The following is a 24,871-nucleotide window of genomic DNA, read 5'->3' on the forward strand; positions in this document are numbered from 1 at the left end:
TGGCTGATGCTACGCCAAGCTGGAACACGCACACGCACACACACACACACACACACACACACACACACACACACAACTGGCAGCAGCGTCACATCTATCCGTGATGTGTAGGGCTGTTCAAGTGATCCTGTACCATCACATATCCCATTAAAGTATGTTTTATTCTATAAGCCTCAGTGTTTCAGTCATAGTTATTAACTATAATAAATAATGAAATGCAAATAAAAATCAGGATTGCCATTTCAACTTCAATTATCCGACCCACTTTAGAAGGCACAGTATACGAGTGGGTGTCGGTTTCCCAGCAGCGAATTATCATCCTTTCTTTTCCGATTTGAGATTAAAAATTCTTCACGGCAGATTAGCACGAGGGAGCACGGAGGAGGGCGTGTATGTGAATGCAGCCGTTTCAAAGGATTTTTCATTCTATACGCAGCGCAGATCATACACATCTCTCTTCACACTGAAGCGGCCGATCAGTCGATCGGGCGCCAACAGGAAATGAATTGACGAGAACTTTTTGTTTTTGATCAAGCAAAATCGGCAAATTCTCTCTGGTTTCAGGGTTTGAAATGTGGAGAATTTGCCGCTTTTTTGTCTTTTATATCATAGCAAATTGAACATCTTTAGGTTCTCGAGCTCTGAGAAATAATTTTTTCACTACTTTCTGACATTTTATGTTTCAAACGATTGATCCGTGAATAGGAAAACGAAGCGTTGTTAGCTGCAGCCTTCATCTCTCTCCCTCTCTTTGCTGGTAAAGTGTCTCTCCTGTTTATTTCCTGTAAACCATGAAAAATTGCCTGAGGGAGTGAGACTGAACTGGTCAGCTGTGTCAAAGCCCTGGCTGACTTAAGATGACACATTTGCACATCTAAACTGGGTTCCCGGCAGGACGGCTGAAGTAGAAGCATGAGGCGTAGAGAGGCAGGAGGAGCGTTCTTCCTGAATGTCTAATGTTATCGACTTCACGGTTATGCTCAAGCGGAGAAGCACTCTATCATAACAGCTGATCCACAGCATGAAGATGCGACTTTATGTCAAAGAAAAACAGGAAAGAAGAACTCTTCTTTGTGGATTGATGAATTCAGGGCACTAAACTGCCGTGTCACACGCTGTGTAGCTGCCTCGAGGACTGAACTGTGACCTCTGTAGTTATGAGACAGCCTCACAAACCATCAGACCGCCCCAACTTTATGTGGGGCTGCATGAGCAATAATGAGAACAAGACTTTACTGTGTGTTTTTTAGCTGTTTCCCACCAAAGGTAAATGTGAACTTTGAAATGAATAGTAAAAGTAGCTTCTGTTTGCATAGTGCAGGTCTTGTTTGAGCCTGAGGACAGATCCAACACGCCTCTCTTACCAGCACGCAACCTAACTCATTACTTCTCGTTCTTCTTTGTTGCCATTAGTCAAAATCTTTCTGCATTTTCTCATGTTCTGACTTTTTTTTTTGCAGCTGCTCTCCCATCCTAATGGCACTAAATGCTGTTTGGGATACATCCTCTTAAAACACATCACAGTCGGTTTATTACAGCCTTGGCGGGAGGATGCATGGAGCCAGATGGATTGTGCACTCCTGAATGTAACATGTGATATCAATAATACAACAGATGATCCTTAGGTCCGGTTGCGATGCTGATCTCGGCTGTCAAGTGGAGGTGGGGTTGACTTCTAGTGTCTGATAAGGCAAACACTGAGTGAGCAAACACGCCGCATGTTTGTGCATTCGATGTTGCGGTGCATCCCTGCAATAAAGGCTTCCATCTCCAAGGTCAGGTTTCACCGGTTTTACTGACACATGAGCAAAAAGCAAAGGAAAAACAATTCATACTCGACAATGCGCACGACATCGTGCAGAAACAGGCCAAGTGTCAAACCTGGTAACTACTCCTGAGAGCTTTCCAGCCTCATAAGTGCCACTAAAACATGTCAATGCTGTTTAAAAAGAGATCTAGCTTTGAGGGTGCAGTTTTACTGTTGATCTCAGAATAAGCAGCATGATCTCATATATTACAGTGAGTCTGCACCAACAGGAAGCTCACAGTGACCTTATTATATCCTACTTTATGGTATTGTTCCATCTATTGCGCCATCAGTAATAAAGCATCCCTGTGCGGCCACAGAGGCTCGATGATAGCGACCTGATGTGTTTGGTTGAGGTATGTTTATGTCCTGTGGTCTTGGCCTCCTCCTACTGCAATACTGTAATGCAGAGGGGGGGAAAGACCAGCTGCTGTACCTTTTAAATCAATATTTACACGAAACCTGCCATAAAAAATAATATCACAGGCGGCTGGTGCTTGTGGTTACGCCGAAGTGGTCCAGGAAGGACGCGCTCACTTGCAAAGGATGCTGTGTGCAAGAAAAGATGGACGCATACAGGTTACTCACTCTGCGTAGCCGGTGGACCACGGCAGCCGCTTGGTCTCCTTCAGTATGAGGATCGGTCTCGCAATGTGATCCGCCGAGCACTCAATCTCGTCCGGCGACAGTCCCAGGAACTCCGGTCTGCTGTAGGGGAATCTCAGCGGCAGATCCGAGCCGCCGGGATGGTCCCCGTTGGAGCCGCCGGCCATCATACCTCCCATGAAATTGGCCACCGCCGACTTCACCCGCGTGAGCATGGTCCCGCAGCGGCGCGGCTCCGGCCGATGCGTTCGCGTGAGCTTCCCCGCGCCCGACAGATCCCCGCACGGACACGCAGTTTCGCGGCGTGGAAGACGGACACGCAGCGGCCGCGGAGACTCATTCAGCGCCGCTCTACCTCCGTGAACGCGGAAATGAAAGCCACACAGGCACGGAGCGCGGCGCGCTGGTCATGTGACAAACCGGCTGCTGCTGGTGGATTTGGTCTCGCTGGCGTCTCAGTGAGCGGCTTAGTGTTGACACAGTGCTGGAGGTCAAAGGTGCGTAATCCAAGGGGCGGGGGGCGAGCAGCTCCTGGGCAAGGTGCACCCTTGTCATCGACGGATTGAGCCATGCGCTGAGAAGTGGGCCCTCACACAGAAACACACACCCCCCCACACACACATACCTAACACAAGATAACACATCTCACCCGTTAATCACAACTGGAATTCATATTTAATGTAATCATAATATCTTTAACTGGAGGGTCCCACTGACTCCACACATAACTTCTCTTCCGTCTCCATCAGAATCCAGTATGTGGGCTAGGTAAGTGAGTAGGGCTAGTCAACCTTTCTCATTTGATGAAGGTGATAAAAATCATGTTTAATATATTATATGAGCTTGTGCATGAACACATAAACAGGATTTCTTATGTGTGACAAAAAGTCACTCACAGATGAAGACGTGTGGGCGTTGTGCAGATGTTATGTTCTCGGTCAGTTAGAACCTGGATAGGATTATAAATCCCTTTAAAACCTTTCAACTCTTATTAAGTTCCCATAACAGAAAAGAAAATAGCATTGTTTGGGATTTGGTAGGGACAGAAGGCTGCTGGGTAGAAAATACTGTCAGCTTCAATCACAGATGTGTAGCTTATGGAAAGCCATTGTGTTTTGCTGTGTTTTACAGCTGTGCAAACAGAAGCAATGCTTAATTACCTGGAGCTGACTTCAAAAAGGGTTCATCAGGTTTACGAGATATTCTCATAAAACTGGGAAAAGTCAGAAGTCAGAGGTGTTAAGCTGATGAAACAACAGTGAGTGATTTTTTTGAGCTGTTAAAGAAGACCTGGCGTCTCCAGGCTGCCAAACAAATCTCAGATTTACTCAAAGCACGAACAGTTGGATTTAATCCAAATCCTGTTCATGGTCACAACCTGTGATCACTCTACCTTTCAAGGAATGAAGAAGCACCTGAAATGATTCTTCAGTTCCTCATATGCAACTTATTTGTCCTCGCTGTCACCCTGACACACTCACACACACACACACACACACCAAAACCAAACACAGGAGGACAGTGTGATTGCAGTCAGCTGACTGTGGCAGGCTCTCTGTACCTGATAAAACATTCATTGTAAATAAGAGGAGTGGACAACCAGGACTGCAACTGATAACCAAATAAGCAGTTCATCTATGAAGTGTAACCTGAGTCACAGTAACACTAATGACGAAGAGGGCAATAATTAAAGCAAATAGAAAAGAAGAGGTAATTAAGCATAAGATAAGGTGAGACAAGTTACAGAGGGAAAACTAAGATAAATAAAATGACAGTGAGTCAAATAAAGGAAAAGATAAGAATATTTCAGTATGTGTAAGTATGTTTTCAGAAGAGATTTAAGACATGATCCTGACAATGGCAGCCACATTTCCTCAAACTGAGTTCACTGTGCAGTTTCAAACTGACACCAGACCGAACCCACAGGAGCAAACTGGGCTCTTCTATTCACTCAGCACACAGACATCAGCCTTTTTCCTGGTTATGATCGATAATCCGCTTAAAACTAGAGATATTACTGTAAATGTGACCCATGTGACCAGTTTTCTGGAATATCACGTGCCACGTTCTGTTGCCACTTTGGTGTTTGTGTTGTTTCAAATTCTTGTGTCAGTTTGTTCTGGCCTGTGATTGGCCGGGCGTGCAGCCAAGCCACCAGGATGTGTGTCTAGACGTCGTGAACTTACGAACGCACTCACGAGCTGCATTTTGGAGAAATGAACCTCACGAAAATGACCTGTTATACAATACGACAGCTTGCGGACCAGCCAGCCCGCAGAGCAGACCCACAGGCTTCTTTCTGTTCATGGGCCGGCAGCGTCGGAAGGTGAAGATAAAAATCAGGACAGTCTGGGAATAACTTTTTAAAAAACACTCAATTTATAATGATAGAAGAAGACTGTCACAAATTGGCACCGTTAGACTCATCTGGGAATCGATTCAAATCCATTTAGTCCAAAGGTTCAAAGGCAAATGTCTCCATTATTCAAACTGAGTCGGCTTCTATCAACAAGTCTGACGTCAAAATTTGCTTGAGTTTACTGTGAGCTGGCAGACGTCTAAACAGCCTTCAAGCAGAAGTGCACATGTTTAGCATCATAATCTCAAGCGTAACTGATGGTGATGGGACACTTTTTATATCTCTCATGATCATGTTTGTAAGGCTTTACATGGACTTTTATTCAGAATATCTGCTCTTTACTGTATCGCTCTTTGTACCTGCTGTTTAAGTCTATAATTCTCCAGAATGTGAGAATTAAATGTGCCTTATGTATCACGCGCAAAATACATTTCACATGTTTATCACAAATTCATGTTACACACCCGTGAGATTTTCAGATTTTTCACATGTGAAATGTCCCAAAAATCTCATCTGTGGGTGAATTTGTGCTCAACATTTACACCGAAGCATCTGTGCTGTGAAAACTCGAGTCTTCTCCCACCCAGGTTGCATGTTTAGGAATAAAATGGCAAATTCTGGTTTCTGTGGTCACATTTAGACAAATGATGCCTGTTTAAGGATATGAAAAAGACTGTGGCCATGATTAGATGTTGAAAAAGTAAACACTGACTGACACACATATGAAAAGTCGTGTGCTTCGTGCATCCATCCAAGCATCCAACAAGCACCTCTCTGTGCTTTACACTGAGGTATTGTCTCAAGCTACTTCCTGCTTTGGAACAGCGAACATAAACTGGACAGTATTATGTTTGCTGCAGAACAAATTAGCAGGCGAAGCTCAGCTGCATGTGAATGTAACTTGTAGGAGACAGGGCTGTACAAGCGATTTGTCTGTTTAAGTTACAGCTTTCCGTGAAGTTTTCCAAACCGACAGTGTAAATGATCATCAAAAAGCATCATGTAAGGGTTTTGCACTAATGTTTTTCATGGCGTATTCAATTCTCAGACACGGCATGAAACTTTAAGCTAATTTTGAACATTGTCAGACTGTGTGGCTGGAGACTCAAAGGCTTCCTGACAGAGTGGCCCAGTGTGAGGGGAATTCGTTCATGACCTCAGATCACATGTGCAGCTCTTGCTTTCACTGTAGGCTTTCACAACAAATCCATGTACCAGTGTTTGGTTTTGGCTACATTTCAGTGAAGTAACATTTCATTATCAAACAGGGAATGTGGCACGTGAGATGTCTGACAACAAACACACAGTTTGTGGATTGATCACACATGAAATGCTATTTTACATCCAATACGTCACATGGGAATTTTCTTACATTTCTCATGTGAAGCGTTTGGAAAATCTAGTGTACCTCAATTTACCACAAGCGGATGTGAAATTGTGCTTTTTTTTAATGCCGAGGTCTTCTGCATGTGACTCTTTAGAGATTATAGCACCTGCTTTATATTCACCAACATACAGTTGGATTATTTGCAATCTTTCTAAATTCACATGCCCATTAAAACTCTGAGCTCACTCATTATACAGAGTGTCTCCAGAGAAAATGAATGAACTCCAGTGAAAGTGGAGTTGCCAAATTGGCAGACTATATCCAATCAATAATTCATGAGTTTGCCAGGAAAGAGCTCTACTGACCTAATTACACACAATAAACCAGTCTGAGAGCTGGGATGCAGGATGTGTACTCCACCTATATGTGATCATCTATAGTTAGTAAACATTAACCAGAGCACTGAATGGGACTCTACAGAGATACAGTAAACTGACAAACCAGTCATTCATCAGTCATTCATCTGAAACATTTTGACCTGTTGGTGGCACAAGATGAAAAGACAGAATATCACCAAAGTCGTTATGAGTCATCCTTCAAGGTAATTCATCTTATCAGACTCAGAATCAGAATACTTTATTGATCCCTAAGGGGAAATTGGGTCAGGTGCTCCCATTGTACAACAGTAATAAAATAAAAAGAGATAAGAAATATCTTTAAGAATGTAAAAATATGTAATAAATATGTGAATATGTCCGCTACACAACAATATAAATCAACCATAATTTATAAACAATATAAAATATGCAAATTATGTGTATTATGCTGCAATAAATAGCAACTGTCTGTATAGAAGAATATCAGTTTAACATTTTACATCAAGTAACAAAATGCTAGAATACTGCTACTGCTCATGCCAATACTATAATAATGACAACAATAACAATACTAACAATAATGACAATAAATATTTACATATAGTAATAATAGTATATAGTAATATATAGTAGTAATAATAATATAGTAGTAGTAGTAGTAGTAGATATAGTTGGTATTATAGCTGTATATTATATATATTCTGTCTATGTGGACAGGAGTGTGCCTTTAGACCAGGGCTGTTTTTAGAGGAAATGTGGAAGGCCCGTTCCTGTTTCAACATGGCATTGAAATGAACTGAAATACTGTGAGCGAGGCCTTATCACCCAACACCATGCCCAACCCCAATGATGCCCAAATAGGTCCCAAAGCCTTGTGAAAAAGACCTTTCCAGATAATAAAACTTGTATAGTGTATACTGACCAGATTAATGCACACGGATTTGAGATGAGATCAGTGTAATACATATATTATTATATATAAATTATATCATCCAAAAACAAAAAAGAATCGTTATATATACTGTACATGAGGAAGTTCTGTAAAATAAAACCAAATCATTTAAAGGTCACTTTCCCTTTGAGAGACACATAATATGTAATAAACACCTGAAAAGGTAATCGTATACTGAAAACTGAGACTCTCTTTTTGTGTCAGCAATCTTGATTAAACTTCAACCTTTTTGTGGCTTTAGATTGTTTCCCCCCTGGACAGATTACATCATTTTGCAGCAATGGCAGTCAAGTATGTACCGCAATTCAAATGAATGGGACTGCACGGTGTTTCTGTTTTTTGTCCACCTCCTGCATCTCCCTCCAGCTCTGTCTCTGACTTACTCATCACAGGATTATGACGGCGATGACAGGATCAAGATGGCTTGAAGATTGTCTTTGTCATACCAGCCCTATGTGTGTGTGTGTGCGTGTGTGTATGTGTGTTCATGTGTAATCAGCCCACTAGTCCAACTGAGGACTGACTCACCGATAGACACAGACGGCTGCCCACACGCGCTCATACCAGACCAGAGGATAATCTGGAGGTGTGAGTATGGAAGGTTGGTGTCTGTTTATGTGTGTGAGAGTTCATCCTGTCACATTCACGTCAGCACTGCATGCATCCTTCTTTTAACTGAAACACCGCAGTGCTGCAAATCCAATGCAGCAATGCAATAAAATCTGCTACCACTACTTACTCACTCACTGTACTAGTACAACTACCACAATACTGCTGCTACTAACTAGTACTACAACTACCAGCTGTGATGCATTTACAGAGAACCTAGGATTAAAATTGTTTTATTATGTGACTCAGATTTAAAGTATAACTACTACATCTCTTTAACAGAATCACACAGGGAACTATTCAACCATTTAGAGACACATAGAGACCAACAAATTTTCTCGCCAGTAGTGCAGCCTATATGACACGTTATCACGTTTTCTCCACTGGAAGTGCACCCAAGAGGCCACTTTATCACGTCTTGCACATTGGACCACCATCGAGGGCTCTTCATCATGTTTTATCAAGCATGAGGGCATCCAAGAGGGCACTTCCACAGCATCGCACTGGGCCCCAAGAGCTGCGTGTGGCTTATGAGCAGCCATGTGGCCATGAATACATTGCTCTCGCTGTTACAGTAACTTCATCTCTAACTACAATACTAATGCTTTTACTCCTTCTAACACTGCTGCTATTGCGGCTGCAGCACATTACGGCACGTCACACTCAACACTGTCAAGCTGAATCAACATAATTCCGGTCATCTCACTGAAACTAAATATTTAACACACCTAAGTACACTATCCAACTATTTATTTAGACTACAACAGACCAGTTCCCTCCCTTCCCATACTGTAAGAGTGTAGTACTCTACTTGCACATTACCATGCTTTGCAAGCTCTGGCCTGCTGATGGCTAATCCACCCTTGAACATGAATCACTCTATTCTATTCACTAACATTTGGAGGCAAGTCATGAATTGTGCACAGCAGCAACAGAATTGTGGTGCAGTGGAGCCCGCCCCCCCCCCCCCAGTGCCCTAGGAAACTAGGTGAGTAGCGTTTAGTATGTCTCTAACAAAACCAGGTGTGGTCCAATCTCATCCATACTTGGACATACCCGCATACATTCGGAGATACTGGGTTCTTCTCATTCTTTATATGATTGATTATTATGTATTGATAATGGATGTGGTATGGCAGGATTGGAAAGATAGCTCCATGAAGTTCATTGCAAACTTACTATTCATCAGTTTTACACATGTTGAGATTTTGGTAAGCAACAGTAATTGTACATACTAGGCAGCTTGTTGTTTCAATCTCTGGCCAGCAGATGTCACCAAGGTACTGAGAATACTTTTCTGTTCACTGTTTTCAGAGTGAGGCATGCTGTGTGTGTGCGTACACGTTTGTGTGTGCGTATACGTATATGTGTTTGTGTGTTTGCGTGTGTGTGTGTGTGTGCATGAGTTGCCTTACGTACATATACACATGTATAATAATGCACATGGGTTTCCTTGTAAATGTGTTGGATACACATTCTGTTAATGTGTCCAACGCACATACAAAAACACATATGGTGTTTTCTCGGGTGACGCAATAAGGGAATTACACCAGTCGCACAACACCATCAGGGGCTGGTGCTGGTGTTAAACTGTGAATGTGTAGGATTTATGGGTGTCAGCAGGTTCAGATTCCATTCCCATCTGGCCCATCATGCTCTGACAATTTGTCTTTGTTATTGCCTTCCTCACTTTGTGATACAAAACACCTTCCTCCTCCAAAGTTAATGTTAGTGTTTGCTAATAAACAAACAGGGTTTGTATGTTGTCGTCGAGGTTATGCACATGTATATGGCGATTTTGGAGAACACTTCCGCCAATCACACAAGCTCTGATCTTATATTGTTTTTTGCCTCATCAAAAACGATAACAGAGAATGTGTGATAATAATGTGTTTTTGTATTTTTCATGATGCTAGTAACTGTATCAAGGAGAGTGAGCTATCATAAGAAAGCACTAAGTGAAAGCTTTGAAAAAGAAAACTACAACTATTGTTACGGGGCTAACTGGTGAACCCAAGGGCAGACACAGACATGCAGAGATTTAAGGCAATTTATTGCAGGGCAAATGGGATGGGAATATGAGCCAAGCAGGTCCAGAGCAGAATGTGGTCTTGGGGAAGTGGCCAGGGAGCCAAAGAATGGAGGACTGGACAGGGGTGGAGCCGGAGACCTGAGGAGGGCAGAGCAGAAGGGCGAAGCCACTCGAGCGGGTGGGCAGGAGGTTGATCAGACATGCAAAGTCGCAGTGGAGGATGGCCCAGAAACTGAGCAGGTGGGCGAGACTGGTGGTGAAGGCAGGACCTCTCTGAGGGCCTGGCAAGAGGCAAGCGAGGCTGGGCAAGAGGGTGGTGTTTCCGGTTCCGAAGGTGGGACCCTTCTGGAGGTCGGGCGGGAGAGCTTGAGTTGAAGATGGAACCTGGATAGGAATGGGGGCTGGCAGCAGGGCCGTAGCCCGGCAGCTAGGAGACTGTCAGGGGAGGCTGTTGCAGACAAAGGAATTGGTATCGGCTGGACAACTAACAGGGAACCAGGAGCAGGTGTCGTCCGGGCCGCCAAGAGACTAGCAGGCTGGTGAATAGCCAGTTCAGAAGCTGGCAGGAGGCTACAGCTGCCTGGCCGACTCAGGAAGTGGAGCCGACAGGATGCTAGCCGGCCAGAGAGAATCTGGTTTGCTACGAGCTGTCTGAGAGGTAGACTCTGGACAAGAGGGCTGCAACCTTGCCAACCCAAGCCAAACTGTCCTCAGCGCTGGCTTGCAGCTGGCTTTCCGAAGGCTAGCAGACTGGGATGGACTAAAGGCTAGCAAACTGGTGAACCCCAGTGCAAACACAGACACACAGAGATTGGTGAGAGTTTGAAGGTCATTTTTTGCAGGGCCAGTGGGACGGGAATATGAGCCGGGCAGGTCCAGAGCAGAATCTGGAGAGCTGCAGGGCTGAGCTGGGATCAGAGGCAGAGGAGCAGAACAGACAAAAAGTGGAAGCAGTCTGCGATCTGGCCACGTGGAAGTAGCAGAGCTGAGTCTCTGTAGGAGGCTTGATTACAGGACGGGATGCAGCAGGTGAGGCTTTGTCCTGGCTTCAGCACACCTGTTGCCATTCGGACAATCACACAGACTGACAGGCAGACAAGAAGAAAGAGAGACAGGCAGGAGCACAGGAGACACAGTGGAGGGGAAAAGATAAGAAAACACAAGGGAAAAAACTGGGACACGGAATATGAAATCAGTTGAGTGTCTTATGGAAATTACTTGCAGCAAAAGCTCAACAATGTGGTGGAAAGCCATAGTTTAGCCTGAACAGTCACATGTGGGCAGAAAATTTTATCTTTTAGTGTCATATCATTAGAAGGTGCATTCTCATTTAATACTCATAACGTACCATTGAGTTTACAATTTTAAGGTAACTTCTACTATGATGTTGGGCTACCTCATGCTACACATTTGATCTATCAAACAAGAATGCTATTAATGCATTTGCAGTTAATTTCCAATAGACATCCAATGAACAGTTTTCTTATGTTATCCATCATTTGTGAGAGTTCATGTTCCGCTTTGATTATTTTGGTGTCTTTCTATGTGACTGGCACAAATCATCGTAATAGGATTCCGCGTGTAATCACAGATAGCCCCTAACAAGTGTGCAGAGGAATGAATACTGATCAGGAATAACACTCCACTGCCTTTGTTGTAAATGGAGAGCTGGAACATTGACGTTGGAACATTAATGGAACATTAATTTTACTTTGTGTGATGGAACAGAAAAGTCTTCATTTAGTCCGAGCCTTTTGAATTTTAGTGAGCTTATGCAAATAGGCACCAATAGCCCCTTCATTAAAAGACACACAGCTAACTCATACAGCAAAATCATGCATTTAAAGTGCCCTGCAGAAGGCCTGTACTATATTCATGTTTTGGGATGCGTAGTGTACTCCATGCACATTCTATATAGTTTATAATGTAAAGTTTGCTTTGTTAGTTTTGTTAGTCTAAAATAGATCATCAGAGGATGGGTAGCCACATGGCCCACTGGCACATGTTTTATAGTGGTGTTTTTTCACAGCGCAAAGTGACACCACTGTACATCACAGGATAGGAAGTGAGCTGCTGTTCATCTACCACCACCAGGTTATAGTTTGTTTGGTCAAAATGTGCACACACACTCGTGGGTGGCAGATCTGTGTCATACGTGCAATTTGCATGCAAGTCTAAAGTCTTGACCTTCAAGTCTCAAGCAAGCCCTAAATTACTGTGGTGAGAACCAAATGAGTGAAGTCATTGCTCAGGTCAAGCAAGTCACAATTCAAGTCATGCAAAATTAAAACAGCAGAGAAAGCGGTGCAGTGACATGCCATGAAAAGAAAATATTACACCTGGAACCATTGAGTCACGAGCACGCAACTGTGTTAGAGAGTAACATGTCTGCATAGTTTAACAGGTTGTATGGGCCTGAATCAGTCCCCCGATTGTCTTTTATATGATTTCTCAATAAAATGCATTATCAATTTAAAGCCAAGTCTAACATAGCTTAAACTAAAATGTTTGACCAGCCAGAAGTTAGCAAAAAAAACCCCACACACATTCATCTCCCTTTCTTTGTTGTTTCTGTAGTGACGGATGAAGTCAGATGTTGTTGTGCTGGTCGTGTCACTGATTTTTGAGCTGCAGCTCTTACTTACGGCTGTTCTCTCACGTCACTGACAACACAGTCCTTGAATTCCTATTTTATTATTTTTGGACTTGCTCCCTTCATGGTTGCTGCTTCGTGCTTTGGCCTCTGCTGGTCTGCGGCGTCGTAGTGGGTTGCCAGGTTTGCACACATTGCACTTGAACTCATGTTCCAAAACCAAAACTTACCGTCTCAATATCTAGAAAAATGCTAATATTTAATTAAAAAAAGTCAAGTCCTTTCAAGTCATCTGTCACAAGTCCAAGTCAGTCTCAATCAATCAATCAATCAATCAATCAAAATTTATTTATACAGCACTTTACAACACTCAAGGTGACCAAAGTGCTTTCCAGTTAAAAACAAACAGTGAAATTAGAAATGAAAAACAGATTAAAAGATAGCAACAATAGAACACATATCAGGGAAATAAAAAAGAGATTAACTGCAAATAAAATAAGATATGATAAAATAAAATAAAATAAAATGTCACCACATTACTGTGTATTAAAAGCCAGTCTAAAAAGATATGTTTTGAGCCGAGTTTTGAAGAGGCCAAAGTCTGTGATGGTGCGCATGTCAGGGGGTAGTTTGTTCCAGAGTCTGGGCCCAGCAACGGAAAAGGCTCGATCGCCCCAGTGTTTATACCTGGCCCTTGGGACTTCCAGTAATAACTGATTTGTGGACCTTAGCGCCCTGTTTGGGTTTCGGACAGAGAGAAGTTCTGTCAAATAAGTAGGAGCTAGGCCATTGAGGGCTTTAAAAACAAAAAGTAAAATTTTAAAATCTATCCTAAACGAAACTGGAAGCCAGTGGAGGGAAAAGAGGACTGGGGTGATGTGCTGACGCCTTGAAGTGTTCGTCAGGAAACGAGCTGCTGCATTTTGCACCAGCTGGAGGCGGCTCAGGGCAGACTGGGAAACACCAACATAGAAAGCATTACAGTAGTCTATTCGTGAGCTGATAAAAGCGTGAATAGTCCTTTCAAGGTCGGTGCGATTTAAAAAAGGCTTTACTTTAGATAAAGTACGGAATTGATAAAAACTCGCTCTACCCACGTTATCTGTTTGACGAATGAGAAACTGCTGTCAAAAATAACCCCAAGATTCTTTACAAATGGTTTTAGCTTCAAAAACATAGAGTCCGAATCTGCAAGAACATTGTCACCAAATAGAATGAACTCTGTCTTGTCCTCGTTCAAATGAAGGAAATTGCTCTTCAGCCATGACTTGATGTCTCTGATGCAGTCTGTGAGGGACTGAAGAGCAACACTTTTGGTTGGGAACACTGGTAAATACAGCTGGAGGTCATCAGCGTAGCAGTGAAATGCTAAATTATGTCTCGCTATAATTGACCCCAGCGGCAACATATACAGTGAAAAAAGTGAAGGTCCCAAAATAGAGCCCTGGGGAACTCCACAAAACAAAGAGGCAACAGAGGAGGACAGGTCACCAATCATTACAGAAAAGGTCCTGTTGTTTAGGTAGGACTCAAACCACTTGAGTGCAGTACCACGGATACCAACATAATTATTTAAGCGGGACAAGAGAATGGAATGGTGTACTGTATCAAATGCTGCCGTTAAGTCAAGCAGCACAAGGACAACAGGACGTTTAGCAAGTCATGAAGTCGAGTCTTCTATCAGTATTAGTCAAGCAAGTCTCAAGTCTCAAGTAAATTTCTGACTTGAGTCTGATTCCAGTCAGGTCATGTGACTGGAGATCGCTCTGCTTCCTGTGTGTGTTTTACTGAACATCCAACATGTGGCTGCTGCAAGATTTAATCCTGAAAACACAGAGAAATGCTGCGTGTTTATCGATCTGTAAAAAGCTACATGCAGACCTTTAAAAACAGGCCAGCTAGTCAGCCTACATCCATTCTCTGACAGTGAAGTCGGGTTTTGAAGAAGCTTTATCGATGCAATTTTTGTAACAGCAAAAGAAAGAACTGACCAAAATCCAGCCAGTTGTTTTGATTTTTAAAAAGGAAATCTACATTGACTTCTCTGTCATCCTTGGGCATGGCACAGTTTAGCCATGGACCTAACATCCAGCCACATCGCCCTGCCTGATGCAGCCGACGTTTACTGGGCAGGAAGGGATTAAGAGCAACACCCCATCTCTCTCCTTAGTGACAGTACTGTGCACAAATAAGGCTTTCATAATTAGAGGAGGTCAGTTTTCCCCTGACCTGTGGACATGAGCAGTGACAACTTGACGCTTCATTAATCATTGTCCACCGAGCCAATTTAACCTGCTATTGGTTTCCAGGCAACAACTCCGCTGTGAAGGCATCACACACTGCTCATATTTTAGTGGTTGTGGTCTGTGATTGTGTGTGTCACTCACTTGTATCTTAAATAGTCAAGTCTGTCTATTTATATAGCCCAATATCACAAATCACAATTTGCCCATCCTCAGACACCCGATTTGAATGATGAAACTACCCCCCCAAAAAACCCTTTACAGGGGAAAAAAAATGCAAGAAACCTAATTGTTGAGCTTTTTTCAGGGAAAAGCATGTTATGTTTGATTGCTGTGTATGTTCCGTGTACCCAGGTGTGACGACATGCAGAGGCAGGGTGAAAGATAACGTGTCCAGCAGCCTCTCATCTCACCTCCCTCGCTTTGCCTTTGATCCGAGCCTGGTTTGACCGTTCACAGAGCGAATCACCTGTGTGCAGCCTCCACAGGGCGCCATGCTGTGATCCTACGTCGCAGCGAGGCCCAAGCCTGATTAATAAGATCTGGACGTGACCTTTCCACTCCTTTGAGAGACGACACTAAAGGGCTGCCCGTGCAAACAGCTGCGTGGGGCTGTGAGTCAGAGCCAGAAAACCGAATTGTTTGATAGATGTGAAAAAATGGAAAGACAGCTTAGTTTCCTCATCATTTTTCAAAGCAGGTTGTGCTTTTTGGAAATTTCATAATTTGTTATTGTTTGCATGCAAATTGTGAGGTTGTTTCCCCACCACTACTGGGGGAACAATGAAATGCTGGCCTAAAGGTGATGACAAATTGTCAAAATTAACCACTTGTTTATTATTGTTCTCAGCAAACTTTACGTTGCTTCACGACGTTGAATGTTAGTTAATTATTGCTAACCCGACCGCGGGGGCCCTGCACATTGAAAAATGACAGTAAAGGGCTACCCAGTGCTTTAAAAAGTGATTCCAAGAGGCTCTGAGCAAGCATGTACATGACGAGTTGCGAGTGAGAGTGTGTTGTATGAGATGGTCAAACTACATTAAACCCCCTCCCCCATCTCCTCTCTGATTGGCCAGGTGTGTGCAGGTGATGACTTCAAGCACTTTCTTTGTATTCGTCACACAACTACAATTGTTTCTTTTGTCATTCGTGAAACTTTGAATACTTTTGAGGACAGGTTGAATCAAAGGTGTTCATCATCACATCTTGCCCCTCCGTATGCCTGCAGGCTTTTTGCAGTCTATAAACAGCTTTGCAAGCAGTAAGAGGTTCAGACTCCAACTGTGTCTCCTAAAAAAAGCAAACAGCAAATGCATTTTGAAAAAAGCGCAGAGTAACAGCGCCCAAATTAGACTTCACCATCCAGGGTATTTCCCCCGTTGCTTGGTACCACCATCCACCCTGACCACCTCTTTATCACGTTGTCAGCATTAGTGAATCCTCATTGCTTGTGATCGTGGTGTAGTCTATTCTAAGACAGGGTGAGTCATTCTGGAGAAAGACTGTGCTGTGTACAAAAAGCTGAATATCTTTTTTATCTTCCTCACAGAGTGGACAACTAGTAGACCTTGAGGCACAACAATCTTTCTCCAGAATGAACCAGAATCTTTGATTTATTATAGCTTTTTTTTTAAATAGCATTAAAGTTTACTGATCGCTGGGAGAAAACTGTAGTAGTCAGCGTTCTAGATTATTTCAAAATATCACAATGATTTCCTGATATTCGAACATGTAAGCAGGTTCACTCCGAGTGTGAAGATTCATTCTCAACCTTGGGAATCATAGTTTGAAAAAAATCATCCTAACTCAAGTGTTTGACGTGTTTTTTCAGCTTACTTGAGTGATTTATTGTGAGTATTCAGTGTCCATCATTTTCATTAATAAGGTGTTTAAAAGCTGTCTTATAATAGCCTGTTTTATAGTATTTATATTTTACTTAAATTCATAAATGATTTTGTTTCTCCCTTTAAAATGTTACTACCATGTCACACACATCGTGACCATAATTAGGATTCAAATTCCTCTTGTTCCCCTTTCAAGGGGACAAACACACCAGGAACGAAACCCTTTACTGGTAGGAAATAATGACTTAGAGACTCGGAGGTGGCCTGAGAGATGTGCTGAGAGTTGAGCCTGGAAGTAGACAAGAGACAGGCAACTGTACACAGATTCCACAAAGCCAAACAGTATTGATGACCAAGATAAAAAAAGGTCATGTGAAGCAACGCTCTTCTGGACGGCTAAACTAGGACAAGTTATACATCACTTATCAGCTTCCTCATGGAGGGCAATGCTGTGAATATACAGTCAATTGCCTTTGTTCCCAAACTGGTTTCTTGGATAATCTTCCAGCTGTTCTTTACATTTCTTTCTATTCTGCCTCCCTCACACTGCCAGGACCTGACGAGTCTCAGACCACGATGTTTGATCGAGTTCCAGACTTTGAGTATCAGCATGTTTGGACCTGCTTGTTTGTATGAACTGAATGACCTCTGGGAGCGATTAAACCACACAATAGTAAATAGAAACGTGTGTTATTTTCAAGGGCAATAGAAGGAGAACAATGGAGCAGGAAGAGGAAGGCCGCGTGGAATGGAGGCAGATATGCTGCGAGCCTCGTCTCATCGAACTCCGACCAGAGTGCTGAAGAGCTTCCTGCATTTAAGGCCTGCTCATGTCTGACCCACTAATAGCCAACCAGTCGGTCACCACTGACCAACAGCAGTCTCTGTGAGCCAAAAAATCTCTATTTGTTCATTTCTTCCAGACTAGCAACTTCGTAAACAGTGTTCATGCTGGCTGGCCAGTAACAGTGTGTGCTTTGGGTCGAGGAAAGGCCAGGGTGTCGGGTGGAGGGACGCCAGCTGTGGCCACAATTGTCCCGATCCACAGAAAACAAGAGTTGTTTCTCGTCAGGAAACAATGGTGCACGCTGTTCACCCGCTAAGAAAGGAAGCCGGGATCTTCTTAGAACACACAGTGCACTGTCAAAATGTTTTTCGTTTCTCTGAGCAGTTCTCTCAGCTGCTTCTAGACCGCTTGGAAGGTGGAAACGGATGCTTGAAGTCGTTTCTCACGCCTGCGGGACGGCTGAGTGAAGTACGTGTGAAGTGATGTGCCGGGAAACGACGACCTTCACGCACGCACGTGCAGCTCACATCTATGTTCAGACCTTTGCTCGACCTTTCGCTTCCTTCCATTGGTGTTTTCGTCTGAGGTGTTACAGACGACACATGAAGGATAAGCAGGTCTTTGTTGCTGAGCGCTGTCAGACCTGGCTTTCTTACTCCATCCGTCTCAGCAGCTCAGTACATACCGTATCAACGAGAGACTGCAATGTAATAGATTTTCTGATACATTTTTCCTTTTTTCTCTGGCGTCGTAACCATAAACATGACATAAATGCATATATATGTGGATATATCAGTGTGTGCAAAAGAAACCAATGCTGAAACAGATTAAGTTTGTTACATACTTGAATTTAGACCCCAGTTTCTTGGCGGTGCTGCTTGTTTTATGATCCTTATAAAAAGATCTGTCTGTTTTTTGGCTGCAGAACTCGGAGTCATCGTCTTTCAAACCTCTGCCTCCTGAAGTATTTGCTTTGTCTAGACCCTGACTGATGACCCTATAGCCCAGAACAGCCGTTTGGAGGCATGCTACTTAATGAGTGGCATGTCTAATGAGATGCAGGCTGAGAATTTCAGATATGTCCGTTAAAACTACAGCAGTACTCCTTCCATGGTGCCTTAAGTGGACATTGTAGCTGTGTAATCCCAGTTGACAGCTGGGATTGCCTGATGCTTGTTTTATTCTCCTTTCTGCTGCAGACAACGACCACCTCCATCCTTTATAGAAGGTCTTAACGCCCTCTACGCTATTTGAAGGACTCACATCATTTCCTGTGGGACTCCCCCACCTCATACAACTCTGTGATATGACTACCAGACCCGTTATAAGGTCAGATGGGCAGAGATAAACTGAACCATGGAGGATCAAGGGGAGGGTTTAGTTGCTATTAGGGAAACCTTCAAAAAAGGTCGATATGACTGGCTCTTCATAACAGTGTGTGTTAGCAGAAAAATGTGACATGCTGGAATAGTAACCAATGACAAAAGCTGGATGAAGTTATTTCGCTGCATTATTAAGTTACACAGTTATGATTTCTTAAGAGGTACAACACATATTTTAAGCACGAACCAGAATATTATGATAACTCAGTTAGACAATATCATTAAACAATCAAATGTAAGTATGTTGCACTCCTGATTGGGTCTAATAGATAGTTAAAGCATCAGATCACTGAAACTATACAAATATTCTCTTACTGAACTCAAGTGGTATGTAGTCATGCATATTTGCTTCTATTTGCCAGGATATCTGCCTGCTCCAAAACACACACCTCAGTGGAGATGAATTGTGCTGTGGTGCTTGAGACGTCAAAAAATAAGATTTAAAGGAGGGGTGTGTAACATTTAGGCCGATCTATCAGCAGAATGTGGCAGAAATAGAATGTAGTGTTAAAAATTAGATTTTAACTTGTGTATAATCGCCTAAAAATAAGATGTTGCCTTGAAATTAGCTTTTTATATCTACGGAGGGAGCAGGTCATCTTTCACAGAGTCCAGTATATTGCAGCGCCATGTTTCTACAGTAGCCCAGAACAGACAAACCAAACTGGCTCTGGAGAACACCTTTCACGATATTTCACACGGTATTCAATTGGTTGCAATCTGCAACCTCACCACTAGGTGCCGCTAAATCCTACACACTGGACCTTAATAAAAAACAGCAATGGTTCTTCTGTGGGCTCTACAGATCAGGTCAGAGTAACAGAGAAGTTGTTTCTGGAAATGTGCTTCACTAAGAGTTTGTATGGTAAACGTGAAGCTACAGCCATCAGCCAGCTAGCTTATCTTAGCATAAAGACTGGATAAAGCTTGTCTGGCTTTGTTAACACAATCCACCCACCACCACCTGTTCTAGCTTGTTGGCAACCTCACAGCAACCAGAAGACTCCAGGAGGTCACTGCTCTCGGCCGAGAAATAGTCCGACCCATGACGTCCGACACGTTTACACGCTTACATGCGTACACCGTTTTTGATTAAACAAATGAGATATAACATATTGATTAGTGAGCTTTAGATCTGTATGCTAAGCTAAGATAATGCAGTCATGGTGCTGACTGCAGCATCATATTTACTCTACAGGCATGAGAGGTAAGTGGCCATCTTTATCTGTGACTCTTGGCCAGAAAGTGAAAATGTGAAAAATATCCCTTTAAATAAAGCTTCACAAATGAAATTCTTTTGTTTTGGGGTGGCTGAAGAAAACTTAGAGACACATTCCAGATATCTCAAATCATGAGCGAGTAAAAGCAAGCAATTGCTGGTAAACTGACCCTTTAAACGCAGTGAAATTGCTTTATCCAGCAAGACACTGCACTAACATTTTTATTTGTTATATTTAAACTTATACACAGAAGATCCGTTCATATATTAGAAGTTCTGCAGTGGAAGACAGCTTGCTGACGAGAAGCATTAGCACATCTCATTAACAGAACTTCTTTTTCACATTATTTTCAACTGGGTGGTCATTGCGTAACTCAGAGTCTTGCAGACTGTAAGTGCTTAGATTGGCTATAAAGAAGCTCAATATTACTCAATTTTAAGCCAAAATAACCAGAGATTTCAACAGTTGTGTAGCAACTGCATGGAACATAAACAGGAGACAAAGTCAGTGTAGTCTTCAGTGCATCAATATGTATATTTCAACATATATATATTTATATGATATTTAGATTATTTTCAATGTGCATAAACCATTACAGACAAATAGAATTCATGTTGTACATATTTACATATATTACTCCTATTTACAGATATTTAAGTGCCTTTTATGTACAGATATACTACACACTCAGATAGAAATGTCTTGATATATTACAACATACATGTTCTTATGGGGTTCTCATGGTAATCTGACAACCATTACGGTGCTTCACGTCAGTGTGCAGAAAGTTGTTTTTGTCTGGAGTGCATGTCAAGCCAAAAACCAGCCCCCAGCCCCCCAAACCCCTATCTCCCCCCCCCCAATGGTGCAGGATGTTAGGGGAAAAAAAGCAATCAGGAAGTGTGTTGACGTAGAGTGTGTGGAATGTGTGAGATTTTCCTCAACGTTTTGTGAAAGCCATGGGAGGGGTCTGCGGCTGGTTTCACTTCATCAAAACCCCTGCCAACCCCACTATGTGTGTGTGTGCGTATGTGTGTGTGTGTGTGCGTGCCTTTGAATGTCCTGCTATTTTGAAGGGAATCTCATCTGCCTCTGCTATACAGAAATGAAAATCACTCTTCAAAGGCCTGCCTGCTGCAACATGACATAACTAGAAAAATGTGAATGCACAGAAGGGCCTAATTAATAAATGTAGCCTAAACCCTGCAGCCATTACTTTTTTTGTGATGGATCAGAGGAAATGATATATTTTTCTACATAAACCACTCAAACCTGGCTCTGACAAAAACAACAAGATTTAAAGCCAAGCACAAAGTATGAGGTGCCGCCTTCCCTTCAGAGATGTGTGGTCTGGAAGAGCTGTTTTCACTGACCCACACCTCCTGGCTGCTACGTAAATTTTTATCTTTGTACACACTCGAACAGGAAAGGGTGTTTGGCGGCACTGTGGGGAGACAAAACCACCAGTAAAAGCATCAGTATTCTTGGAAATCTGTTGAAAGCATTGAAAAGAAGCACGCTGGAAAAAAGCTGCTGGACTACATAGGGCTGCTGATTTTTTAAGTATCGAACAAAATTATGTAAAAACCCATTTCGGCATCTAGGTAGTGCTTTAACAAACAATTGTGGAGATACAAAAACATGATACATTTTAAGTGAATCTTAACGATTTTTTGCTGAGGATATGGGACAAGGAACATGTTTGCACACAAAATCCAACAAGAAGACACAGGTAATGTGTCCATATTTTCTGTCCTTGTTGCAAATTCTCAGTCTGCACCATGTTTCTTCACTGCTTCCCATTTTCCTCATAAAATGCTTTATCTGCTTAGAGTTTGGGGGGCATTCAATCAGTGTCGGTCATGCCCAAAGTAAAGATGAATTGATACCGTATGTGTACCTTGTGTGCCTCCCTAGACAGCCTGTCTGCCTGTTTACTCTGCCTGAATGGAGGACTTGGGAGAATTGTCCAGCTCTCTCCAGTTGCCAGAACTGCCCCTTGGGCTCCGATTGGTCATCTTAGTCAGTAACGTTGTTCTGCGGAGACTGCTGTCTGAGTCCTCCTTCTTGAAGTCAGAGTTCAGCCTGAGGCAGCAGGAGAAGCAGTGCACAAAGTCTTGGAGGAGGTGACCGCTGAAGATCATGTATATCCACGGGTTACAGCAGCTGTTGAGACTGGCAAGTAGCGCAGACAGAGTCACTGCTGTGTTCTCAGAATCTGGAGAACAGAGAGAGCAAAGAGAAACAGGATGATTAATCTGCAAAACATCTGCAGCGTTGGCAGCAGAAACGTCCGTCTAAGTCAGTTTCTGCTGGTGTTGAAATGTAAAGCTGGTTTTCCTTGAAGGAAGAGAATATCTGCCAAATGCACAAGTTCAAAAAGTGAGAGTTTCTGTTGCAAATCAAATTTGTGTCAAGACTTTTTCAATCAGGTGTCATTTTCTTGACAAAAGTGAAGTAAGCTGTCACGGTCTTGACTTTGTCTCAGAAAAGTTCATAAAGCAAAATAATCTGAAGAGAGTTCAACAGTATTTTTGTTTCAAGACAGAATATTTTAGACAGAATATAGAATAGAGTAAACTTTGTTGAAGTGAAGGATGATGGTACATCTGACAGCCCATAGCTGAGGAGACTGACAGCCCATAGCTGAGGAGACTGCCATTCTTAAAAAATGTAAGAGTAAATTAATTAAATTCCCTAATTAATTCATCAGGGAACCCAGATTTCCCCTCACTGATTTTAACAAGAACGTTTCTGCTTTGAAATTTTTATTTTGAAATGTCATGGTGCTACACTCGGCTATTTCCTGCAAACAAAGTGGCTTGTAAATAATAGATCATTTGATGTTTTTTTTTTTTTTTTTTTTTTTTTTTTTTTTTTGCTGTATTTATTCTTCTTTACACCATTTACGCATATCTTCGGTTTTGTATGCCAAATAAATGCATGCGTAAAGGCGGTGCGCCTTTGCGCACAGTGTGTTTTTCATTCTGTGGCAAGTGTCCAAGTGCTCTCTCTGTGTTGTCATTTTTTGGCTGTATATCACATCATTCCTAAAGCTGTAAGAGTTTTATACTTAGTCACGATTACACATTTCTAGCTTTATTTCTTCCGCACTCACCAGCCCACTGGAAGTTTTCATCCCACACAGACCACATCTGTACTATGAAAAACGGCGCCCAGCAAACAATGTACGCCAAAACTATCACAAAAGTCATTTTAACAGTCCTCAGTTTGGCTCTTGATATAGTTGTAACGCTGCTGACTGAATTCTTCCCAATTAGCCCGTTCTTGCCCGCAGCGCCAGCCATCGTCTTCCTTTTCTTGTATTTGATATTTTTCCATATGCTGTGGCAGATGAACCCGTAGCACATCATGAGAATGACCACGGGCACGAGGAAGATGCCCACGGTTATCCAGGTGATATACGCCTTGGCGCCCCATGGCTCGATAAAGTGCGCCCAGCAGTCGTAAACGTCTGAGCCGTTCTTGATCTCGCTCAGGGAGAAGATGAAGTACTGCGGAGTGCTGAGCACCAGGCTGCACATCCATGTGGAGATGATCATGATGTAGGAGCGTTTGGTGGGCTGCTGGAGGGTTTTCAGAGGGTGGCAGATGGCAATGTAACGGTCCAGGGTCATCATCACCATCATGTAGGTGGACGCAAACATCCCCATCACCTGGAGGTGCTTGACTATCCTGCAGAGAATGTCTGGACCGTAGAAGCGGAAGGTGATCTCCCAGCAGAGCTGCGGCAGCACCTGGAAGAAGGCGACCACCAGGTCTGCCAGGCTGAGGTGTTTGATGAAAAGGTGCATCCGCGACATCTTCTTCTTAGTGTTGTACATCGCCAGCAGGACGCTCACATTCCCAACCACAGCAACCACGAAGGTGATGCTCAGGACCATTATCTCGATTTGGGCAACCTCCTCGTTTCGCGCAAACGGATCGGATCCGTTCGGGTGGACGGTGCTGTTTCCAGGTGTTCCCATCGTTAAGTCATAAGTGGGACTGAAACCCAGAGACTGGTTCCCTTCGCTCAGGAGCGGCGCATAGTCGGTAGTGTGCATGGCACTGCCCCTCTGTGCGCCCTAGCAGATACAGAGCCAGAGGGGCTGTGAAGTGCTTCTCCAATCCGTATATGGAGCCACCTTATGTTCACAGACGGAACACGTTGCTCTGTAAGTGGCTGTCGCTGTCCAGGCTTTTTAAAGTCGAATCATATTTCAGACAGCGTGTGCGTAAAGCGGATACACTGCAAAAAAATGAACACCTTAAGTTATATGGTGCAGCGATAAGCCCTAAACACGTGTTCCCTCAAGCAAGGTCTGTTTACCATAAATACATTTATTAAAACACATTTTTAACGAAGTGATATAGTTTGATTTTCCAGTGCAAAAACAATGTTTAGCGTCACATTTTCTTCACTTCTCTGATTTTGGGGGACTTTTTGAATCAAAGTATGTTTAAACAAGAGAAAAAACTTAAACAATTGTCATTGTTGTTTTTAGTCCTCCTTCTTGATTTTACTTTCATGCTTTGGAATTTTTTGAAGTTCATTGCGATGGATAAGTATTTTTTTTGCAGCGCGCAGCCAAGCCCTTCCCTGTGATGTGCACAACCTCCACATCACCACTGTTCTTCCCACTCATAGCGTGGGCCACATGTTTAGAAAGAAGTTTTGCACAATTACAAGGGAGTAAGGTGAGTAACACACAGTTTAAATAGGCATC

At 42.9% G+C, this 24,871-nt stretch overlaps 2 protein-coding genes across 3 annotated transcripts in view; both read right to left on the reverse strand.

Annotated features, from left to right (window-relative positions):
• The window catches only part of ppm1h (protein phosphatase, Mg2+/Mn2+ dependent, 1H), a 33,301-nt gene extending 30,521 nt beyond the window's left edge, over positions 1-2,780 (reverse strand). Inside the window, exon 1 of the mRNA XM_041938874.1 lies at positions 2,396-2,780. Within this exon, the coding sequence (XP_041794808.1) occupies positions 2,396-2,628 (233 nt within the window). The 5' untranslated portion in view covers positions 2,629-2,780. The remainder of the gene's footprint in view (positions 1-2,395) is intronic.
• Positions 2,781-21,011: 18,231 nt separating this feature from the next.
• avpr1aa (arginine vasopressin receptor 1Aa) lies at positions 21,012-24,208 on the reverse strand. Of its 2 annotated transcripts, XM_041938274.1 has the most exons (3): positions 23,260-24,208; positions 22,042-22,359; positions 21,012-21,585 (listed from the first exon to the last, which is right to left on the reverse strand). In XM_041938274.1, exons 1-2 carry the CDS (start codon positions 24,206-24,208, stop codon positions 22,076-22,078), a joined length of 1,233 nt encoding a protein of 410 aa, XP_041794208.1. In that variant the 3' UTR covers positions 21,012-21,585; positions 22,042-22,075. The 2 variants fall into 2 exon arrangements, with proteins under 2 accessions (XP_041794208.1, XP_041794207.1); XM_041938273.1 differs by having other exon boundaries at positions 21,012-22,359.
• Between the last annotated feature and the right edge of the window lie 663 nt (positions 24,209-24,871).

This window comes from Chelmon rostratus, chromosome 6 (assembly GCF_017976325.1).
Source record: "Chelmon rostratus isolate fCheRos1 chromosome 6, fCheRos1.pri, whole genome shotgun sequence".
Classification (NCBI taxonomy): domain Eukaryota; kingdom Metazoa; phylum Chordata; class Actinopteri; order Chaetodontiformes; family Chaetodontidae; genus Chelmon; species Chelmon rostratus.

What these genes read in the sequence shown, in the direction of transcription:
- avpr1aa (XM_041938274.1), bottom strand. Translation starts at nt 24,208, where the DNA reads ATGCACACTACCGACTATGCGCCGCTCCTGAGCGAAGGGAACCAGTCT. An exon ending in TGAAAACTTCCAGTGGGCTG is followed by an intron (nt 22,360 to 23,259) that starts GTGAGTGCGGAA and finishes TCTGTTCTCCAG; the next exon opens with ATTCTGAGAACACAGCAGTG.